This window comes from Heliangelus exortis, chromosome 30 (assembly GCF_036169615.1).
Source record: "Heliangelus exortis chromosome 30, bHelExo1.hap1, whole genome shotgun sequence".
Classification (NCBI taxonomy): Eukaryota; Metazoa; Chordata; class Aves; order Apodiformes; family Trochilidae; genus Heliangelus; species Heliangelus exortis.
In genome coordinates this window covers 2683785-2703810 of record NC_092451.1, presented here as the reverse complement: position 1 = coordinate 2703810, position 20026 = coordinate 2683785, and the positions used below count along the sequence as shown (strand labels likewise).

Sequence of the window (20026 nt, the reverse complement as noted above, 5' to 3'; positions counted from 1 at the left end):
AGCAGAGAGTATTTCATGGCTCAGATCTGAATGAAGCTTGCTTAAATCTATTTATCAAGGAAAACAAATGTGCATGGTCAGCCAGACTAGTGGGTTGAATGGGTCTTGCCCCAAGAAAAGGACAGGCTTTATTACCCCATGACATATACAGAGAGTGAGGAAATAGCTCCAGGAGTCTTAAAAGACTGGGAGGAGTTCAGTGGGTTTCTAGCAGAACGACACATCCCTGTTAAAGTCCCAAATCTTCCTGAGGCAAAAATTCCCACCCTAGCTAAAAGCCTGGATGAAAATTGGTACTGAAATACAGTTCCCATGGGTCACTCTGGTCTGTCCTCCCCTGGGAGGAGGGGGTAGGAGTTTCCCCTGGAAGAAGCCTGCAGGGATTTCATCCCTGTAGGTGGAGGCTCATTGATGCTCTTTGCTAACAATTGCAGTTCTGTTCCTGTGAGCAGCATTCACTCACTGGGTGGGGCATTTTACTACCAGTGCACTGGGGGAATTGCCTAAAACCCAAATCCATCAGGCAAAACCAAGGCAGGGTGGGGAGAGGGAAGGTTTTTGGGGGTGTGGGGGGCTCAGTTCTTCTTCTGCCCTGCTCCCTGTGTACACACACACACCTGCAGAGAGCACAGGGATAACATTAGAGGGCTGGCAAGGAGGCTGTAGCAGAGATGCTGCTGCTCAGAGGAGGACACTGCCTGCCACATGCATGGGAGGGAAACGAAAGCAAGAAACTGCAGAGCAGGAAGGATACATCCCCTCTGCTGCCTGCTGAGTGCTCAAGTTGCATCTCCCTCAAAGACCCAAATATAGATATATATATATATATATATATATGCACCTACCTTGTCATTCAGGTTCTGCAGCGCCTCCTTCCCAGTGGCACTCCTGATCTCCACCTTTCTCCCAAAATCAACAGATGGTTCCCCTCCCTTTCCACTCTGCCTGGAATAGAGGGACTGAGCATCCGGACCCAGGTGGGCAACATCCTTCTGCTTTGCCACCACTTTGTTAGATCCTCGGCCCACTGAGAGGGAGTCGAAGTCAATGGTCTTGTTCTCCAGGGAGCCTTCCACTGGGCAGAACATGCCACAGAATTTCTGCCTGGGCTTGGGACTGCCTGAGCCCAGGTTTTTGAAGAAGGCTGGAACCTCTTCTTCCTCCCCTTGCCGGCCAGACTGCTTCCTCTCAGCCATGGCTTGTGTGGTGTCTCCTTGCTAAGGGAAAATAATAACAGCAGTAACCAGGAGGATCCTTCCTTCACACACACACACACACACACAATCACGAGAAAGAGGAGAGAGAGAGAAAGAGAAAAAAAAAAAAAAGGGGAAAAAAAAAAAAAAAAAGAGATTGGTCTGGAGCTACAGCAACATCAATGGCAAAGGGCTGTGCCTGGCAGATCCCCTGCCCCCATCGGTACAATATAGCCTGTGGCTGGCTCTGTTTTCTTTGATGCAGTGCAAAGTTGAGGGAAGGTTGGGGCAGATCCTGGTGCAATCAAGGGAGGAGGTTTCAAGTTCCCAGCATCCAGATTAGAAGGGAGGGAAAAGGAGAGAGAGGAAAAAAAAAAAAAAAAAAAGAATAAGAAAAAAAAAATCCTCACTCTGCAGCAGAAACTGAGGATTGATCCGGAAGTGATGCGAGTGGTGAATTGGCAAATGGACTCGATCAGGTTGGAGCAACAGCCCCCATCACACACACCCTTTCCCCCTCCCCTTCCCCAGCGTGCTGCTCTTGCTACAAGTTGGAGAGGCTGCTGGGGACTGAGCAGCCCCTCACCTCCCCTCCGGCTGCTTTGGAGGCGTGTTCCCGAGGCAGGGCAGAAAGGATCTCTTCCTGCCTGCCCCTCACCACCCTCTCCCCTTCCTCCCCGAGCTCCGCAGTGGTGGAGCCAGGGAGTGCTCCAGGAATCCTATTGTTCCTCACTTTTCTCCGAGCAGCGGAGCCGGAGGGCGGGGAGCTGAGGTTGGGTTAGGGGGAGGCTGAACGCTGAGTCATCTTCCTGGGGTCTGGGGCATCGCTGGTGCCGCGGCTCGGGCAGAGCCTCTTCGGGGGGAAAAAGGGTTGATTGATGGCACTGGAGAGAGAATGAGAAAGAGAAACAGATGGGAGAGGGGTGTGAGAACCGAGGGGGAGAGGAAAATGAGCCGCTACCCAGGACTTACCTCCGGGAGCCAAAATTAGTGACCTCGCTAGTCAATTAAAGCCTCTGCAGTGCCAGAAGCCCCCAGCCCCTCCCAGCGGGGGATCGGGGGAGGCAGCCAAAGGCGGCTGGGGCTGAATGCGGATTTCTAGAGGAGGAGACACAACAGCAGCCCCTCGCCTCCCCACCGCTGCCCATCCTGCCAGCCTCCCCGCCATGGGAGACGGAACCAGGGCTGGCAGAGGAAAACCGGGGGTCCGGGGTGCAGAGGGTCCCCCCCGGGGGTGCGGAGGGGCCGGGCCGGGCCGGGCGCTGTCCCTTCAGCACCACCCGCCCAGCGGCCCCGAGAGCCGGACCGGGGGTGTGAGAATGGACCCGGTGTAGGGCTCAGAGCTGGACTGGGGTGGAGTGAGAACGGACCCGGTGTAGGGCTCAGAGCCGAACCGGGGGGGAGTGAGAATGGACCCGGTGTAGGGATCAGAGCTGGACCGGGGGTGTGAGAATGGACCCGGTGTAGGGCTCAGAGCCGAACCGGGGGGGAGTGAGAACGGACCCGGTGTAGGGCTCAGAGCCGAACCGGGGGGGAGTGAGAACGGACCCGGTGTAGGGCTCAGAGCCGAACCGGGGGGGTGAGAATGGACCCGGTGTGGGGCTCAGAGCTGGACCGGGGTGGAGTGAGAATGGACCCAGTGTAGGGCTCAGAGCTGGACCAGGGGGAGTGGGAACGGACCCGGTGTGGGGCTCAGAGCTGGACCAGGGAGAGTGAGAACGGACCCGGTGTGGGGCTCAGGGCTGGACTGGGGTGGAGTGAGAACGGACCCAGTGTAGGGCTCAGAGCCGGACCGGGGGGAGTAAGAATGGACCCGGTGTGAAGCTCAGTGCTGGACCGGGGTGGAGTAAGAACGAACCATGAGTAGGGCTCAGAGCCAGACCCGGGGTGGAGTGAGAACGGACCCGGTGTGGGGCTCAGAGCCAGACCTGGGGTGGAGTAAGAACGAACCCTGTGAGGGGCTCAGAGCCGAACCGGGGTGTGGGCTCAGTGCCAGACCTGGGGGGTCTGAGTGAACTCACAGGAGGTGCTGGGCTCTGCCATCCTCCTGCTCCTCGTGGCTGCTGCAGCTGCATGTCTCGGGGATCCTGTCTGAAGCCGGGTTTGGAGCTAAATAAACTGCTGGGGTGGCTGGTGAGGTGCAGGAGGGTTGTTTTAGGCATTTCCAAAAGGTTTCTTTCAGCAGAGTGGCTCTAGGAGCTGAGGGAGGAATGGCATTTTTGTCACAAAGGTAATGCTGCAGCACACAATAGGTTCAGCTCGGCTGTCTCCACCTGATACACATTATTAAAAGCCCTAAATTGGGTCTTTTAAGGCTAATCCATATGCAATCTCTCTCTGAACCAAGCCCAGTCACCAAGCTGTTTCTTACTATGCATTATTCATTAATATGCATCTTTGCACATGCATACATTAAATGTTAATTTAGAGGCATCTGTGTCCAAATGGCTACCAAACACCTCTACAAAATGAAGAAAAAACACCAGGCAGCAAATAATAAAAAAACCTCTCAACACCCTTGTGCCTTGTGAACCACACCCAAATCAATGCATTTCCACTAAAAGGTGGAAAAAATCCAAAGGCAAGGTCACAACCAAGTGGAGCTCTGTAAGAAACACAGAGCACGGTGATAAAAGGCTCCAGGCTAAAAGAAAAAAAAAAAAAAAAAAAAATGCCTGCAGCTTGGCCCTGAAGGATGAAGATGATGTGCTCTGGTAACTAATGAAGGAGGGAGAAACCCAAAGGCAGAGGCTCTCCAGGGGAAAGCTCCACCTCCTTCCCCTTCTGGGACTGTAAGAGTGGATTAGCTGGGGTTGTAGCCACGCTGATCTCAGGTGCTTTGTGGGGGATTGGAGGCCAACATATGGTCTCTCAGGTACACTGAAGTCCTATATTATTTAAGGTTTATAAATATTAATAGTCATAGCACTGCTGATCAGGCAGTCTGCAGAGTGCTGACAGAGGCTCCAGCCAGCTGAAGGCTTTGAAGCAACTGTGCTGCCACGTTCTGCACTCTGCTGAACTTAATCAAGCTCATTCATCACTTGGCACATCCTTGGAGGATGCTCAGATGGCCACAGACACAGGGTGGAAAGTGACTGACCTGGAGCCAGGCAGGGGTGGAGACAAGAATGAAATCCTGCAGACCAGACTGCAACTTCCCAACATTCCAGATCTCAGAGAGGTCACTCCCAAAAGCTGAGGCTTCCTCTCCATTCCAAGAAACCCTCAGAACATGGGCAATGATTACATAGTGAGCAGCCCTCTCCAACTCTTTCCCCATTCCACAGGCACTTGAGGACACACTCACTTCAGTTATTCAGGGTTTGTATTTCCCACAAAAAGTCTACCAAAGACACCTTACCAGAGGCTGAGCTCTTGAGTCTCTGATTGGCCTCACATATCAAACCAAAGATGATTCCATGAGGAAATTCAGATAATCCAAATGAATCTCTGAACTACTTTAAAAAGCATCCTCTTTTGACAACGTTCTCCTTTTTGGATATTTCACAGGGAGTACTCTTTGTCTTCATGGTCCTTTCATAGACACTGAAAAAAAAAAAAACCCAAACAGGTTGGTTTCAAAAGTTATTCCCACCTGTGAAACTCAGCTATCAGACTGTGAGAACACCCAGTAGTAGTGAATTCCACTCATTCTTTTTCTCATAGTTGAACTGAAACATTTCTATATGCCTGCATGACTCCACAGATTTATCCCTAAGATTTTCTTTTTCCTACAGCATGAGTAAAGCTCAACCAGCAGGAGCACTGGGAATTTAGATCCCCAAAATCAGTCTTTGGGACCAACTATAGAAACTTATTGCCTACATGAGTCCCATTGAGCATCTGTGATGTCTGCCACACAGGTATTGTTTAAGATTCCAGAATCCCCATGGGCTCTAAGCACAGAAATAACCAAATTTTGCTAAAAAACCACTGGGATCTGATAATCTGTGTTTAATAATCCAACAGATTATCTATTTTCACAGAGGAGCACATAAATTACTTTGAAAATTACACTGACCCTCATCTGAATTTCATAAACCCAGCATCAATAAGAAGATTTCTTCAAAGAACAGCTCTTACTTAGCCCTGTGGACAACAGAGGTGGAGAGACACTGGTGTGACACACACAGAACAAACCAGACCAGCTGGAGTTTCACAGGTGGCCTTCAGTGCAACAAATTTCATATTTCAATCCTGTAATGAATATTAATTAGGTTTTGCAAATCACAGTGATAGAGGTATGCAGAGTAGAGGAACTGACTTGGACACTTCTTTGCAGATGAAGTGTTCAGCAATACATGAAAAATCAGTTAATTTTATCAGTTAATATTATCCACAGACATCATGAAAGGAACAAAAAAGAGAAACAGTGGAATCACAACATGAGGTTTTCTTAACATCTGAACACTCTGGACAGTTCTAGGAGAGTGACTCCTGGTAGTTACATCTCAAACACTCCAAATGAGGAAAGTGATGAATAGAAAGCTTGCACTGCCTGCCTGACACTGCAGAGAAAGCAGGGGCAGGACTGGCTTGATTTGAGCTTCTTTTATGGTAGTGCACAAAAGTTGTAAGTGACAGAACCCTGACTACCTTCAGCACTGCAGTACTCCATGACAAAAGGCAGTCCCTGCCTGGGGATTTGCCCTGGCAAAGCCAGGAAAAAGGATGGCATGAAGAAAATTTCACAAAGAAATTTTACGTTGATACAGAGGGGAAAATGTGAGTGCAAAGATACAAAGTCAGCTGGCTCCTTATCAAACAAGTGGAAAAATCAGGTCTCTTTCCTTACATATCAACACTCCCTCCATGCTACAGTGCTCTGGGATCTGTGGACTTCCTAGAAAAACTCAGGAGCAGAGGATCCCTCACTAACCCATGCAGCACCCAGGGCTCTAATGATTTCTGCTCTCCTCTCCATCAGAAAATGATGAATGATGCTTGACCAGGTTTCATTGCCATAGTTACACAGGCAGGGTGAAGCTCAACAACCAAACTCCAGTAGGATTGGGAACAATGCAATACAATGGCTCTATCTCCCCACCACCCTGAGGTGGGAAAATTGCTACAAATCCAGAATTTTCCTCATTACTTGAAGATGAAGAAGCCAGCCAGGAATTCCAGCAGCATATTCTGCCATTAAATTGCCATTATTAAAACAAATTACACTGACTAATTTTCAAATCTGGGGCTCTTCCCTTTCCAATTAATTATTAATGCTTCCAATGGGTCCAAGATCCATCATGCGAGGCAGCATCCCATTGAAATCTGGATATTTGCACAAGCAGGACCCCACAAACCCTGCATTCTCAAGTGAAAATAAGGGAAGTAGGAGGCAAATATGTGCCACCTTATAGCATGGCTTACAGAGCTCTACCCTGGAGCCCTGCAGGAGAGGGCCCCTAAGATCCACACAGGAGTTTTCATGGCAACCAGGTATTTATCCAGGCATCTGGCAGATAATCCTAAGCATAACAATGCAGGCATCTTGCACAGGAATTTACCTGTTCCTGGCTGCAGGGACAATGCCTCCAACAGCTGCACAACAGCCTTAAGGAGCACAGGGCAAAACCTTCCCAGAGAAGGCTGCAGCTCTGCACACAAATGAAGAAGATTCCTGTGCCAAAACATGGGCTAAGTGGAGCTGAAGCAGCACTGATATTCTCATGCAGGAGAACATTCAAGTGAAATACTGGACATTTTTAAATCAATCTTCAATGAAGTTTTATTGGGTCACAATTTCAAAAGGGTTCTGGGCTCAGAATTAAATGAAGCTGATGCTGTGTTTCCAGCTGGGTCCTCTGAGAAGAGACTCCATGGTGAAGTGGAGTCCATTTGCTTCTCCTGAATCTCAAGGAAAATCTTCCTGGTGCCTGAGAGCATGGGGCTAAAAGCAGAGATCCAAAGACCCATTTCAAAGAGAAGCTGAACTAAGCCTGAACAGAAATCCATAACCAAATTTCAGAGGAAGGGGTTAGGATAGGCTGTGAATTTCCCTGCCTGACCACAAGCTGGGAAAGCCATCCTTCTTTTCTCTGATTTTTGCCTTACCTATTGCTGATCCCAGTACCTGACCACATAATTTTCATTTTCTCAGCTGCAGGCTCAGTATCAAGAGGTGGCAGGGAGTAATTGCATTTCCAGAGTATTCCTTGACTATTAAAAATCAAAGCAAATTTTGGAATGCTTCATTGGGTTGGAATTGTTCTGGCACAGGACAAAAACTGAAAGACCAAGTTGTCTACAGAGAAATCATTAAGCAGCTTCCTTTGGGATATGATAATTGCTGGAGTGGCTGACAGCTTTTCTTGGCATTGAGCACTCAAAGACAAGACACATTATTTCAGAAACATTACAGACCAGAAGAAAGTCTGTTGATAAATGAGTAAAGTCCATTCAAATGCTGAAACAAAGCTCATTTATTTCCATGCTCCTTTTTATTTCTTCTTATCCTATGCCTCTATTTTCCTTTATGGTTTTGTCCTCAGCAACCTCAACTAATGTAAACCAGCCCTGGTGAATTTCTGCCAATCAGGAATTGTTGCCAGTGGGTTTAAGTCCCTGAAAACAGATGGTTTGAAAGCCACATTGTGCCACTGTGCACACCACCAGTAGTACAAATATTTAGTCAATTAGAAGGGGATTTTCCAAAAGCACAAATGGAAATCAGGCACACAACTCCCACTGACTTTGAGAAGAAGTGGACAGCCTGCCTGTCTTCAGAATCTCTCCTTCCTAATTCAGTCTCCATAAGATAAATGCTGCTCTGAAATCAGGCACTTCCCAGCTATTCCCAGGATGGAAGCAATAGGAACCTCTCTGAATTTGTCAATATTTAAGACAGAAGTTCCAGCAAAAAGTGTTGATTTCATTGAGGTCTGTAAATGTCCTGTGACATTCTGAACCCCAGCAATAGGTTGTGGGGATTGATTACAGCCTAGGACTGAGGTTTGCTTCTTCCAGACAGTGTCATTAAGAGAACTCTAACCACAAAAAGGCATCATTAAATATTAACATTTCCTCTGAACACCTCTCTAAGAATACAACAGCTCCTACAACATCTGCATGGAACAGGGACTCAACAGGAAATAGCTATTGATTTGTGGACTGGAAACTATTGAAAATTTTGCCAGCATTTTTCCAAAAGGACCCAAAATGGACAACAACAATCTTTACTATTGCAATGTTGTAAAAGTGAGAACTTCCAAGTCAGGGAGCTCTGGTCAAAAAGCAAAGGAGAAGAATGGGTGAATATTGCTGTTTCTGTCACTGGGATCTCATGAGTGCTCTGTCTCCCCAGACAGAGATGCAAGAGTGCCAGAGCTGGGATTCACATGACTTCCCACACCTTCTGAGCACTATGTTAATAAATAATGATGACAACAGTAATAGTAAGGGTCATAAAGCATATCATGATCTATGGATGATTCACTCATCTGAGTGTTAGAGCTCTCTGAGTGTTACTCTGAGTGTTACACTCTGTCTGAAATGAAACAAGACAGGACACAACAGCACTAAAAATAAAAGCAGTAAAGTTGACATCCCAGACTCAGGATAACAAATACTTCATGTCTTGACATGCTGCAATTGCACTGGAGATGCAGCCAGCTCCACCTTCCTTCTCATTTGCTCTAGAATTACTCTCTCATCTCCCTGCTACTCTACAGAAATTCCTGCAGCACTTCCCACTAAGTGGAACAGTCCCTCCACTTACTGGAACAGAAATACTTTACTGAATAGCTCAGGATATCACCTGCTATGTTGCACTCATAGGATGTTGGGCTCAGAAAAGACTTCCTTGGACAAGGAGAAGAGTTTTCTGCAGTCACAGACAGCAATACAACACCACTTGGGTCAGACCTGTGCTTAGAATATTCATGACATTTATGTGCACACATGCACACCCCACGAGAGCAAAAATTCTCCCCTTATCCCATATCACAGACTCAAGAATCTCACTAAGCTACACAAGTTAAAAGAAAAGAGAGGGAATGTACACTCAGGCAAAGAAGAGGTGTTGGATAAAAATGTCCAGGTGAGTTCAGAATATGTTACTTATGCTGATGGTTGTGTTTATCATCTAGATCAGATGGAAGCTCTGCCAGCTCATAGCACAGAAGCATCTTACCCTTAAGCTGCATTAAGCAGCTTCACCTCACAGGCTGTGTTTGGGGGTGGCTTTGAAGCCTATTTTAGACACACTGCACCAGTCTGCACGGGTAGGCACTCAGAAAACTGCTCTGAATATGCTCTTAGTCATGTTTACACACCCAGTGACTTAACTGGTGAAGCCAAGGAGAGAGAAAGTATCTTGAGTCCATTGATAAAGGTAAATAGACTGTCATGTGCTTCTCTGCAATAAAAATGCCAGCCAGAGAGTAACCCAGAATAAAGAATCATTATTATGGCTTAGCTGGGCCACTGAGCCACATTGATACCATTTCCTACTTCTAAAGCTTCCCAATATTCATATTACTCCTGTAGCATGTCAGGTGCTGGGTAATATGATGGACATACACAAAAGGGGTCTCAAAGATTTCCTTCATGACCACTGATTCCAAGGACATGCTGAGCTGGGATTTGGTTCAATGGCAGAGAGAAGGATAAGAAGGACAAATAGTTAAGCAAAATTTCCTGCTGGAAATTTCAAATCAGAACTCCAACCAAGTCATCAAACCCCACAATCTGGAAAGCAAAAGAAAACTTCAGAAGTGAAGAGAAACTTCACTTTTCTCCCTCGTTTTTGCAAAGGGTTTTCTTCTCTCCAAATGTCTGAGGGAACCAGTGCTAGCTGCTAAGGCACATTGGTGGTGCTGAATTTAAATATTAAGCTAGGAAGAAAAAGCTTCAAGCAGAAACCTACACTGGGTTGTCTCTGTTCTGTTCAGTTTCTTCATTTTGCTGACACAGCTTGAAAACCTCACCAGGACACAGTGCCCAGCAGGAGAGAGTTCAGCCCCTTCTGAAGATGCCTTCAGCTAAGTGCTCATCCAAGGCACTGAAAATCATTTGTCATTTTTGAAAATCTCATCTCATTACATTTTAAACAGAGAGGACAGACAAAGGCAGCATTATTAGCCTCACTGTACACATGGGAAATGAGGCATAGAAATTCAAATGGCCCACCTAAAACCACAGAAGGAGGCTGTCACATGGGGCAGTGGCAAGACACTGGTCCAGGCTCTTGTTTGTCTATAATCAGTGGTGTCTGGGGCTCCTCCCAGCCACCACCACTGCTCTGTTCACTCTGTGCAGAGGCAGAAGCAGGCAAAAGCCAGGAATAACACCAGGAGTGAAAAAAAAAGAGGACTGAAAAATGTTAGAGCAATGGAAAAACCAGACCTCTTTGTGCTGCTCTGTAGAACCCATTAAGTCTGGGGGGCATCACAGCAAACATGAACCAACGTCTCCATGCTGCACTTATTAAATAAATCTAATCTTATTAAACTGCATTACAAGGTTTTATTTCATAAGGCTGTGTGCCCCCCAGATCACTCAGACAATTAACTCCTGCCTGCACTTCTCATCCCTGCTGATGCCAGGGCTCACCCTGCAGGGATGGCAGCCCAAAGCCCAGGCTGCAGCTCCTTGCTCTGCCACAACAGAAAAACCCCAGCAAGCAGCAGAATTCCCTCCCCTCAATTCAGGAGGAAGGTGAGAGAGTGAAGGGGATGGGAGAGCCCCTTTGCCTCTTGCTGCCATCTGTAGCATGCTCACCAGAGGCCTGCCAGCTGCTGCTTTGGAAAGGAACACTAATGGGTCACCTCCACATGGAGACCCCTCATCCTCCTCTGCCAGGGCATCCCTGTACAGGGACAGGACAAGGAGTGACACAGAGGGGGATTATTTCCCCCAGCAGCAAAATGCTCTCTCTAAACAGCAAGAGTGGAGAGAGAGGAGCATTTTAGATGCTGCTTTAACAGCCATGTCAATATGGTACTGGTGTTTCAAGGAGTACAACTTGCATATCCTTCAAGAGGGGCTGTATATGTGGGAATATTTGTTTAAAAGCACCCAAAGAGCCTGCTGTAATTCAGTAAAAATGCAGAGTAACTCTTCCAGAAGAGGAATACCAAGAGGTCAGGCTCTGTGTTACATTTTGTGCAAAACAGCCTCTCCTCCCCCTTGTATGCTGGGAGGTTTTTTTAGTGATATGAGGTCAACATGAAACCATCTGTAAAACAAACTTCAGTGAATCAAAATGTAACATTTCAGACTGATCTGCCTTGCATCTCATAGGAAACACCTCCGATGGGGGCTAAAGAGGTTTCTTTTTTTTAAGGTTGAGCTGCATAGAAAAAACATTCTGACTTCAAAATGAAGAACCAGCATGAATATTTTAACCCTTTAACGAGAGAGAAGAAAAAAAAGGGAAGTTATTGTCCCTCAAACAATTTGTTGAAGTGTTCAAATCCTCTTTAAGTATGGCTCAACAGACAGATTTGATATTCCCTTCACATGTTTGGATAAAGAAGATTCACAAAGGCCTCACACTGTAACCCCTACAAATCTCCAGCATGGACAATGCCCAGGCCCAAGCCAGTTTAGCTGAGCTGACATTTGGAAGAGACAGAAAATCAGGGAATGCCCCAGGGATCCCAGCACTGCCCCAGTGTAAGAACACTTCCAAACAATGAGCTTCAAACTCTGACAACAGTGCTCAAAGGAAGACACATGTCCCTCTTCAGCAGCTGCAATATTAAAACAGATGCAGAAGGAAATGGATCACAGCTCCACCTCCCTTGTCTGTCCATCTCCTTGAAAACAGCCAGCTCAGATTCCCAGTCATGTTATGGCCTCAGAAATCCTGGAGGAGAAATTCTCCCACTGAGACTGAAGCTACCACTCGAGTGCCTGCAGAATTCAACACTCCACACCTGGAAGTCTGAGCCCCAGACCATGGCAGAATTCTCCCCCTGTCCAATAGTGCCCAAATAGTTTGTGATCTCCAACAGTTTCCCCCCCTCTTACAGAGGAAAAACAAACAAATAATCTCCCCCGAATTACTCACCATTTTCTTTCCCAAACAAATTAGCATTACAGTGGGAAATATGCACTGGCTGCTCTACAATTTTCTCTTTGCTTTGCTAATGTGTGCAAAGCTAAGTGTTAGGCAGAGGGCTCTAATCTGCCAGGCTTCTGTGGTTAGGTATGCAGTGAAATAAATGCACATTCCTGAATGAGTCTTTACAGGAAAACCAGCCTACTTTTAGCACACCTACTTCTCTGTTTTACACTGCATACCAAAACCTATCAAAAGAAGCAGTCTCATCAGTCATCTGCTAAACCAGAGGGGAAATGAAAGCTCAGGCTCCCTGCTTAGCTCTGCAACTGACTCACTTTGCTGCCTTCACTGCATTCATTTGTGCCTGGTAAATGGTAATAATTCTAATTATCAGCAAAGATGATAGGTTAATTCTTTAGTGAGCAGGAAATTATTTCAGATGTGGGGATTAAAGACCAAAAAAAATCACAGTAGCAAAATGAAATTACTTGAGAGGTCTACTGCATTCTAAACTAATTAATCAGCATCTCAAAAAATCAGGTCTGAGAAATCTTAGTGTTAAGGTATGCAGTCATGTTCCAAGAACACACAACTTGTGCACAACTGAGCACAAACATCCCATCATCTGAAAATCCAAGCAAGCCCAAAGGATTAATGGAGCAGGATTTTAAAGCACATCATTTTTCAAAAGATCTCTTTCTCAATCCAAGGCAGGACAGATTCTGTGAGCCTAAAAAATATACACATCCTAGGACTTCAATAAGCAGCAGCAAAATTCAAGTTAAGGCAAATCTTGAAAAAAAAATAATCTTTCCACAGCACCTCAGGCAGCAGAAGAGGGATAAACTTTTCAGTCCTGCAGGAAAGATGCTGTAACTGAGGAGAAACTGCAGCATGCTGGGAGAAATGTGTCTGTGTGCCTCCCAGATCCCTCAGACAATTAACTCCTGAATGGACCATCCCCCCATCATCCCTCCTGATGCCAGTGCTCCCCAGGAGTGGAGCAGACAGCCCAAAGCCCAGGCTGCAGCCCCTTACCAGTCTCTTAGGAGCAGTAATTAAGTTAGAAAGCTGTCTCTGGAAACTTGTCTCCTCTTTGGAGGCAATAATTCAGTCTCTCTTGCCCAGGACTGTCTCCTCCACCATCCTTTCTTTGGTAGCTACCTGTACCTGCATAGCCCCCAGCACTAGGTTATTTTGAAGGTCACACAATTTTGGTAATGTTCTAAACAGAAAGGGTTCACGTGCCACCACCCCAAAAGTCCTGAGCTCTTTCCTCTTTTCTGACACTTTTTTGTCTTGAGCTACCCACTTCCCTTTGGTGGGACCCATCTAGACATTTGCTAAATGGCAGTGATAAAACTGACCTGCTGCTCACAACTGGTTAAAGAACAGATTCACCCAAGCTTTAGGCTGTTTTCCATGGTAGCAGCAAGTCCCAGAGGGAAATGGTGCTGGCAGAAGGAAAAGAGCTGCATTGTGTCTGGAGAGGGGATGCCTGGATCATGATAAAAAAAGACAAAGTCTGCCTTCAGAGCCAAGCACTGGTAGCTGCTGAACCCCACTGGCTCTTGTTCATCTTGCAAAAACACCACTATAAATTGCAGCCTCTTAAAAATGCCCAACATTCCCTCCTCCTCCTCAAATAAAGACCTCTGCCTGGATAAAGCTGCTTGCTCCAAATTTCTCCTCTTTGTGTACAATGGACATATGGCTTGTTGCTGCATGCACAGAGACAAAAGGAAGAAACCACAGGCTGACAAAGGAACCCCCAGCTAAAAAGCACCATCCATTCATGGGTTAAAAATGAAAGCAAGCCTTGAGGATGTTTGAAACAGCAGGGTATCAGCTGGAGCCTGCACTGAGGCTTTTCCCATTGCCATTCATAACAAAATCAGGAGGCAGAAAGTTACTATAGCAATGGCAACAGAATGCAGAGTGGGTGCTCTTCAGAGGGCAGGAGGGCTCTTAGAGAAACACAGGGGTCTATTTCTCTTCACCTTTTAGGGCTGCCAAGCACAGACCAGCTCCAGTTTGCCAATATACCCCTCTCTACATGCAGTGGTTAGAGCACACTGCTGAATTTTAGCCTAAACAGCATTGAAATGAGGCCCAGCTGAACACAAAAGCCAACCATCCACCCTCTGACACCCCAAGTGATGAAGCAGCCAAGAAGTAACCCATGGCTGCACAATAAAAAGGCAGAGCTCACTCCATATGACCAAAAGCACTGGGCAGTAAAAGCATCTGTGACTACAAACCCCTCCATTAAAGTCATTTCTTGAGAGTTTATTGTGGATTTAGCTTTGAAGAATTTGCCTGCTTCCAAGTTTTGCTGGTGGAAGGATGGGATCACACTGGCCAGCAGTGTGACAAAAAGAGGTGTGACAAGTGCATTGCAAGGATTCTGCAGATTTTCAGGATCAGATTCAAACCTTGCCAGAAGATTCCCTGCAGAGATTCCCTTGCTGCCTGACTCAACCCCCACCATGGGACTCCACACAACTGAGGCTTGAAGAGTACACAAGTCCTGGATGCAGCTCATCTGAAGTGAAAGCAATGGTGCAGGTTCAGCTCTTGGGAGCAAAGTTTCCATACATGCTGAAGCAAAACTAAGCTCATGTCTTAGCAGTTCCAATTGTCCAGACATAAGCAGGGAAAAGTCCTGGGGAATCCTGGACCAGAAAGACTGACTGGGACAGAGTCCAGGTCCATGCAATTGCAAGCAACACCACAGAGAGGTCTGGTTCATCCAAGATCATCTCCCCACACCACAGATCAGTTTCTAAAAGACTCAATTCACAACTTAAAAATTGATCAGGAGAGATGCAGGGCAGATTGAAGTGAAAAGAGACTGCCAGCTGAAGAACATTACATGGAAAATGTAAATTAAAGCAGCCATAATAACCCCCAGGTTTTTTAACAGATGATGCACAGAAGTGGCAGAGTCTCCCTTCTGTTTATCCCCATGACAAACCCAGCAAGAAAAAGCAGACCTGTAGGAATCTTCCCATTCAGTGAAGGCTTTGGGCTTCATTTGCACCCTCTACTACAAGAGTCACAGCCAGAATTTTGCCACAGTGTAAGAGAAGAACAGGCTACAGCCACTTCTGCATACAAACTTTGCCTTGCAATGCATATTTTCCTTTCTTGGTTTGCAGCACCAGCCTCTTTAACCATAAGAAGGCAATGAGCAAACCAGCAGCACACACTCATCCCCTGATGATACAGCTTTAATTTAGGCAGCTCTATGGCAGGCACTTTTGATTGCCTGTCTGGCTGCTTTATTTGCCTAATAGATCTTACCTTGTCTTCTCTAATTTTTCCCACTGACCACTCTCCCACACAAAATGGGGGGCTGCAGCAAGCACTTATTTCAAAGGAGGCCTTGTTGCCTTGGTTACCAATCATCAAGCCTAGGCCTTAGCAAGCAGTGTGGAGATCTACCCTCACCTTGGTTTTGTCCCCATTTTCACACTACTGAGAGATTTTTACTCTAAGGCAGTGCAGCAGAAAGCTGGAGTTAAATGAATAAATTAAGTAAATAAAAAAACCTGAGGGAAATGCTCTCAGCTGTGCATCAAACACGAGGTCTTGTATAAATCACAGGGTCAGTGAGGAATAACAAACAGCAGAAGAACACACCACAGTGTTAGTTTAGCCACAAAGGCAAGCAGGTTGCACAGCAGAATCCCCTCAGCCTCCATCCTGAGGAGCTGGCACTTACTCTGCTGTCAATTAGCAGTGGCAGTGAGACAGAACTGAAACTGGGACATCACTGGTAGCTGCTGCATGTGCCTCAAGTCCTCAGCAGTCCCTGGCACAGAAAGCCCAAATCTTTGTAGGTCCTGCAGGTCCCCCAGGCAAGGGGTGTGGGGGGGTGTATTTGGTGTATTTTAATCAGGATTAAAAGTGCTGAACACTCAGCCACACAGCCCAGATCAAAATTGACAGAGATTAATCAGTGGCTGCTTTTGATAAACAGATGCATTGAGAAAAACTTTGATGTGTCAGTGGATCAATCTCAAGAAGAAATTGGAGCCAAATCCAATAAAAAATAATAATAAAAAAAAAAGCTTACTGTTTCTGTTAAATATTCTGTTCACAGAAAGTAGCTATTTTCTGTACCTACTATCACACAGTTCAAAATAACATCTGTTTTATTTTTTAGCAGTGGCTGGGAGAATTGATTCAGAGCCCACTAAAATGTTCACACATACTGAGAGAGATCTCTGCATTCTTCTGGGGAGAGAGCAAGTTAGACTCAGGGTAACCCAGTTTTTGCAAGTATAGGCTACATTCCCAGCACTGTAAATCAATATGACTGCATTAAACCATCATTCCAATCTAGGTTTATGGCATTTCAAATGGTCACATCAAGTGCAAATTACATAAGAACATGAAATAAATATCATGCACCTATACTGAATTGAAAAGGACACCTCTAACTCTTTACTGACTCTTACAGTGTTGGAAACTTAATTAGATCCTCCAGGCAGAAATAATCCACCCTACACACAGGAGTGCCAGAAACAGAAAAGAAAAAGGACAAGGAATTTTAATTGCACTGTAGTCCTTTCAGTTTAGGTTTCCTGCAAACAGTACATTTCAGGGACCTAACAGACTAGAACCAAAAATTCAAAATGCAGTATGAACCTTTAAAAAGAAAACACACTACAAGAAATGTGATCTGCAAGATCTATTGACTGAATCAATCTCCAGGCAGTTTGCCATGCTGTAGTTTAAGGTAAGGAAGTCATATGTATTAAACCATTTGTCACTCCTAACTGAATGGAGAAAAGGAAATGGCAAATTTCTCAGCTGATTTTGCCTCCCTTGTAATTTCTGTATCCATCTGTCCTGCTTCTCTGTACCTCACCAGCACAGGTCAAGCTGTCAGCAGTTCCCACACAATTCTTCAGACTGTTACTGAGAAGATTTTTCATTCTATAGGTCATATATTCTGATGAGAAGCCTATAAATACAGCCACTATTTTCTACCCTTGTTACCCTGCTGTATCCATCACCATCACAGCACAATCACCTTTCAGAACTGCATTAAGGCAATGGTTCTCCAGCTCCACAAGGCCTGGTAAATGCTCCACTGAGCCACCCTGCACACTACAAACCACATTTTCTTTGAGTTCTCTTATGATAACAAAAGTGGTTCCTTATCTCCACAAAATACTCAAGGTTGACAACAGACTGCCAACCCAGTCCCTGACAGCACAAAGATGTGCCAAGAGGAATTTAGGTCCAGCTCCCATTTTGACTTGCAGGTGGATCAAGCATTGGAATGGGCTGCCCAGGGAAGGGGTGGATTCTCCATCCCTGGAGATATTTCAAAAGAGCCTGGATGTGGCACTCAGTGCCATGGGCTGGGAACTGCAGCAGTAGTGGATCAAGGGTTGGACTTGATGAGCTCTGAGGTCCCTTCCAACCCAGCCCATTCTAGGATTCTATGATCAGGCAGGGCCCTGTTGTGCAGTAAGGAGCTGGGAGGATGTGTATTGGTGTGGTTTTCTTACAGGTATTTCACTTGGGTGTCACCTGTTGCCCAGACCCTGTCAGAACCTCCAACCCAAATTCAGTTCAGCAGCACTTGATTCCAAGCCAGCCCAGGACTGTAGACTTGTGCCCATTTGCACACTGACCCAAACAACTCATTTTCTCCATCAGATTCAGATTCAGGCTAAATCACTCAGCTGCTGGAAAGCTTCTGAGCTCTTCAAGACTCCTCACATACACATCTGCTTTCCTTTCACTACAGTTTTAAGGCAAAGTTTACAAGAAGCTTTTTGTTTTGGCCATAAAAATGTCAGAGCACAAGTTCCACAAATTTCCAAAGACAGGGTCCTGGCAGCAAAGCCCTTCTGCAGGACATCCAGTCCTAGGTGGAGTAGGTGCTCCAGGAGGTGCTGACTTGGGCCTTCAAAGGGTTTTTGTGGATCTGTCAGGGTGTTTTGCAACCCCTGTGAAAATCAAATCCCACGTGCTTGTTGTGTGTGTCCCCGATTGCCTCAGTTAATGAGTTTTTAGTGCACTGAACCCTACTTAATGCATTGCTTCATAAAATGAGAGTAATTAATCAATCATCCCAAAGGGCTCAGCTTATGATCATTCTTAGGCACTTATCACACTAGCCAGAGCCCTTTCCCCACTCTCCTCAGCATGGCAAATCACCCTTTTTGATGGCCTCTGGACACAATGAGGGATCTGTCTTCTCCAGGATGGTTGCAGACTGGGCTATGACATGGTTGCTGCTCACACTTTGCTCCTGTTGTGGGGACCAACACTTGAGCATGATGCCAGCTGCCCCTTGTCATGCTGCCCTCCAGCAGTCACTACTGCTCAGCAGTCCCATCCATGACCATGCTGGAGAAATCAGGAGGCTGGATCTCTGCTGACCTCTCCATGCTACCACCAGTTTGAAATTAACCTTTTCACTGCACTTGTTTGTGTTCTACTTGGGAATTGCAAACCTGTAGCACTAGGAGCTAGACAGTCCCTACTGTCAGACCAAGCCTGCTCCAAACTCATCACCCAAACCTATAATTTGCTTCAATACATAAAACTGCCATTGCTGACAGAACTCCAGATGGTTTTTGCTGTTGCTACCTGGCTTCTTCAGACAATCTCCTACTGACCTTGATAGATGCCAAGTTTCTCCTACTTTAGCTCACTGAAAACTCTGAATTTCTTGCATGTTTCATTGTTAAGTTCTCTCTCCAGTGAAGGAGAACTTCTCTCACATCACAAAACCACTTGGAAATCATCCTGAAAGAGGAACTACTGTAAATGGTAGTTTACACTTTCCTCCAAGCTGAAAAAAATTACTGTCTTCCTTTATCTTAGAACTAAGAAGATGAACTACTGCTCCTACAGGAGTCTGTGAGGGAAAAAAAGAATTTCTTTCACCATGGTGCCAAGAAAAAAATACAAAAAAAAAACCCATCTAAGGCTTTTACACTCCTCACAAGGTATTTCCAAAACACTCCGGGGGCTCTATCCTTCCCTGAACTCCACACTGAATAGCTCTGATATCTTTCTGGATGTAGCAGCATACAGGTTTCTTTTTTTTCTGTGGGAGAACAAGACATTCCCTGCATGGCTATCTAACCTCAAAACTCAGGGGCCAGGAGGAGAGTAAGCCTTGGATAAAGGAATGAAACAGGAAGGACAAATACCAGACTTCCAGAGAAGGGGAGAAACAAGCAAAACCAAACCAAAAAACCCCACCCTAATTTAGGCAAAGATCACCACAGAACTTCAGACCATTCCATTTCATCCAGCTATGCCTGGATACACCTGAATACAGCAGGGTCAGGCCCTGCCAGAACAATTCATCCACTTTATGACTCATTCTGTACTGACCTGCTTCCCTCTGCTCTCTCAGACACAGGCAAAGGAGAGGCTCTCAGCTGGCCAAGTCCTTCTGTCAGCTCATCCCTGTCACATGCAATGGGAAAGCATTGAAACCTGCAGCTCTTAATAATTTGGTGGGGCTCTGTGTAGAGCTGAACAAAAAAATTAAAAAAAAGGAAAAAAAAACTTCAGCCCTGAATTAACACAAGAACACAAATAAATTCAACAAGAGGGCAGCACCAGACACAAGTCTGATCAAGGAATACATAGCAGAAGGAGCAAGCCAGTGCAAACAGAGCCACACACCAGAATGGGTGGATCTACTGGGCCACTTTGGAAATATTGGGTCTGACAGCCAGGCAGCAGCGCTGGAGGGCAGCAACTTCCTGCTCTGGTGTTTGTTTTCCTTATGATTTCTGAATCAGGAAAGTCAGGCAGCTGATCCTAGAAATAA

The 20026-nt window shown here is 46.0% G+C and overlaps 1 protein-coding gene and 1 long non-coding RNA gene across 2 annotated transcripts in view; both read right to left on the bottom strand.

Annotated features, from left to right (window-relative positions):
* The window catches only part of LOC139788936 (dihydropyrimidinase-related protein 2), a 48609-nt gene extending 47398 nt beyond the window's left edge, over positions 1 to 1211 (bottom strand). The window contains exon 1 of the mRNA XM_071729327.1: positions 846 to 1211. Within this exon, the coding sequence (XP_071585428.1) occupies positions 846 to 1196 (351 nt within the window). The 5' untranslated portion in view covers positions 1197 to 1211. The remainder of the gene's footprint in view (positions 1 to 845) is intronic.
* A 358-nt stretch (positions 1212 to 1569) lies between these two features.
* Positions 1570 to 19701, bottom strand: LOC139788937 (uncharacterized). The gene is made up of 3 exons (XR_011722987.1): positions 19582 to 19701; positions 3218 to 4745; positions 1570 to 2080 (listed from the first exon to the last, which is right to left on the bottom strand). It is a non-coding gene; the product is annotated as an uncharacterized lncRNA (long non-coding RNA).
* Between the last annotated feature and the right edge of the window lie 325 nt (positions 19702 to 20026).